Genomic DNA, 3579 nt, shown 5'->3' on the forward strand with positions numbered 1-3579 from the left:
GCATCTACATATGATTAATTGGTAAATCGTATTTTTAACACTTTATTAACAATTAAAATTTTGCACGCAACGAGGGGGATTCGAACGCATAACCTATCGCACACTAATCAAGGACCCTAACCATTCACCTATCGAGACTAGTTGTCAGCAGCTTGAAAAACTAGGAATGGATCCTTAAGCACATACAAATTAGATTTATTAGGTCTGAATTTTTCTAATTTTTTGGTTTACAACTAAAATATTAAAATAAGATATTTTATATTGCTAAATGTATTATACATATTTGTTTCAAAAATTGAATGTCTGAATTTTCAAAAAAACTTTTTGATTTAAAAGTCACTTTTTAACAGTAAAATTAAAATTAAAAATGAAACTAAAATTAAAATTAAAAGAAATAAAATTAAAAATTAAAATTTATTGTAAATTAGAATTAAATGGTCTGAAAATTGATTTTTTGGTTAACTTTATACTGACAACTAAGGACCGTCAGAGGGCTATACAGTCGATTTTACTGAACAGATAGTCAGCCTTCGTACTCTTCTGTTCAGTAGAATCAACACAACGCTGTTTAGTGTTCTTGAATCAACGAGTAGTTACTATTACTATAAATCAGCTTACTAAACGCGAATAGTAGCATATACTCTACCAGTTCTCTCCGTGTAGTCAAATCCTACAGATTCTATTAACGAAAAATGTGCCACCAAATATGATTTAAAAATAACTGATTCGATTAGTAAAGATATTTCCTTATTGAAACGTATACAAATAATTGCTTGGTAAAAAGAAAAATTATTTAGAACTGTATATAATAATTTTTAAAAAGTGACAAATATGAAAAATTGACAATTTTAATTAAACGACGCGTTGGTGTAATATTTGTAACTCTATTGAAACAAAATAAGAAGGCCATATTGAGAAATTGTTAACGTGACCTAATTTGTTTTCATTTTCCAAATATTGCTTTCTGATTATTCGAAAATAGTTAAGAAAAAGGCCAATTTTTTAGAATCTTAAAATTATGATTGATCAACATTTTCCTAATTTTCCATAGAAAATAGAAATTAATATTTATCAAACTTTGTAAAAATTATTTGCCTTCAAAAAGCATCACCTTGAATAAGTATGCATTGAGTTCCTAAAAGGGTTTATATGAATTTTATAGTCTTTTGTTTTACGCAAAAGATACTTTATTGCCTCTCTGAATCAAATTGGTTAAAACTTAACTAATTACTACTAAAAAATTTACTGATTGGATTAACGCAAATTAAGCTCAACGTTATTAAACAAATTAGTGATTCGATTATTCAAAAAATTTTCTAATTCAATTATGGAAAACAACTAATTGCTTGGGAAAAATGGTATAAACGTTTTTACGACTGCGTATGTATATTAATTAAAAAAAGGTTATAAAAATAGAAAAAGTGAAAAATATGAACATTCAGTAAATAACGCAATAACATTTTCAACTCCATTGAAACAATAATTTCTTATTTTTAATAGGGTTATTTTAATTTATTTTGTCATAATTTTTAAATAGCACGTAAATTACAAAAGCAATTTTCTTTTTTCCAATAATAATTCCAACAACCGATATTCTACGATATTCGATTTATTACGTAAATTTAAATCGTTTCAAATATTCATTTCACTCTAAATATTTTTAAAATCTTTGTTATGGATTTTTAGATTGCGAATCTTTGCTCAGATTTTGCATGCCTACGACTATGCCAATTGAAAAAGAATTTGTTGAATAAATGTTTATCACTTGTATATTCGGCATAGCATGTTTGATATTTATTATTGTATTTGATAATAATAAAATCTTTAGTTCGTATTTGCTTTAAGCTTGAATATTTTTAGTATCAATATTAATTATTATTGAAAACTTGATATTTTTCATAAACTTATAAATAACTTACTTCTAAGGCACATAATGCAAGTAAGCAGCAGAAGATGGCACACTTCATCGTAGAAGAATTCGCTTAATTTCTGCTTCCGAACAAAGATAAACTACTGGTATGTCCTCTCAAAATGTAAAGTTGTTTTTTTTATACTGAAATGCTTATCTTATCAAATGAATGTATTTTACCCTTTTAAAAACAAATGTTTATTTTATGAGGTAACTGAAATTACATATGCATATTCACATATGGTTTACGACACAGACTGGAATCGCACAAGCTGATTCAATTAGAACAATAAAAAATATCAAGATATATTATTCAATTATTCGAAGTCCGTTGTAAATCAAGATAAACAGTTACTGAAGAGATAATAAGTGAAAATTAATGTCAATGCGATATTGAAAAATAGCTTCTATAGTAATACAAGCAGTTAAAAGAAACAAAATATGCCCGTTGCGCGGGAACATCCTCATTGCGTGCCACGCGCGCGGCGCTTCGCGCCATGTTTGAGCGCGCCTTGTGCACGCGGGTACGCTCTCGCGCTTCGCGTTCGTTTTCGTACGTTTAATGCGTACACTTTAAATAAATTTTTTCAATTATTGTAAATACTATAACTTAAATCGAAAACTGTAATTTAAACTTCTGAGGAATTATAGCCATAAATTGTAACTGAATTTCTTTGGATTTGATTTTAAAGAAGGTTCTCAAAGCACCTACAGCTTTGACGATTACATTCTCATTGCGAAACTCGGGCCCCGCGCTCGATAATTCGTATTCACTTAAAAAACTTCATCAAGATAATAAGTGAATCTTGTTAAAATCTACTGAAAATAACGTTTTAAACTTATGGAGCTTTAAAAAAATCCAAACTGCATACTTTTGAAAATAATCCAACTCTTGGAACTTTTGTCTGATTAAAAAATGTCATGACAATAGTTTCGAAAAACATATATTTTACAGCTAGTAGAAATTTGGATTGATATTTCTTACACTATTAAAAAAAATTGTTTCCTTTTTACAAAATTTTCTAAATGTTGAAAGGCGTAGAACTTTTTGAAGGTTTTTCGAATTTAAAAATATCATTACCCAGGTGCAAATTTAGGTCGGCACCCAGAGCAGGTGCGTTGGCTCAAAGTCGGACCGTCTTTGGCCCGCCGTAGATCGGCAGCCAAAGTTGGGCCAACTTTTATATTTATAAGATACTTTTGTCGGCTCAACCTAAACAGCCAATGTTAGCAGACAACGTGGGACTGACTGTTGGCCCAACTTTGGCCCGAACATGGACCAACCATCTAGGCAACTATGGGAAAGCTTTCGTTAACGAGTAAATCCGACTACTGGCCCAACTCTGGGCCAAAGTCGACCCAGAGATCGGCATGAAAGGATTCAGAAGATTCTGAAGAAGTTCGGCCGACTGCCCAACAATAGCCCAAACATGGACCAACCATCGGGGCAACTATGGGACATCTTTCGTTAACGAGTAACGCCGACTAGCGGTCCATCTCTGGGCCAAAGTCGGCCCAGAGATCAGCATAAAGGAATTTAGAAAGTTCTGAAGAAGTTAGGCCGACTATTGGCCCAACAATGGTCCAAACATTAACCAACCATCGGGGCAACTATGAGACATCTTTTGTTAACGAGTAACGCCGACTACCGGCCCAACTCTGGGCCAAGG

The 3579-nt window shown here is 31.5% G+C and overlaps 1 protein-coding gene across 1 annotated transcript in view; it reads right to left on the reverse strand.

Moving 5' to 3' along the window:
- The window catches only part of LOC117181136, a 10122-nt gene extending 8115 nt beyond the window's left edge, over positions 1-2007 (reverse strand). The window contains exon 1 of the mRNA XM_033373703.1: positions 1920-2007. Coding sequence (XP_033229594.1) covers positions 1920-1967 — 48 coding nt within the window. The 5' untranslated portion in view covers positions 1968-2007. The remainder of the gene's footprint in view (positions 1-1919) is intronic.
- Positions 2008-3579: the final 1572 nt, after the last annotated feature.

Source organism: Belonocnema kinseyi, chromosome 10, assembly GCF_010883055.1.
Source record: "Belonocnema kinseyi isolate 2016_QV_RU_SX_M_011 chromosome 10, B_treatae_v1, whole genome shotgun sequence".
In the NCBI taxonomy this organism is placed as follows: Eukaryota; Metazoa; Arthropoda; class Insecta; order Hymenoptera; family Cynipidae; genus Belonocnema; species Belonocnema kinseyi.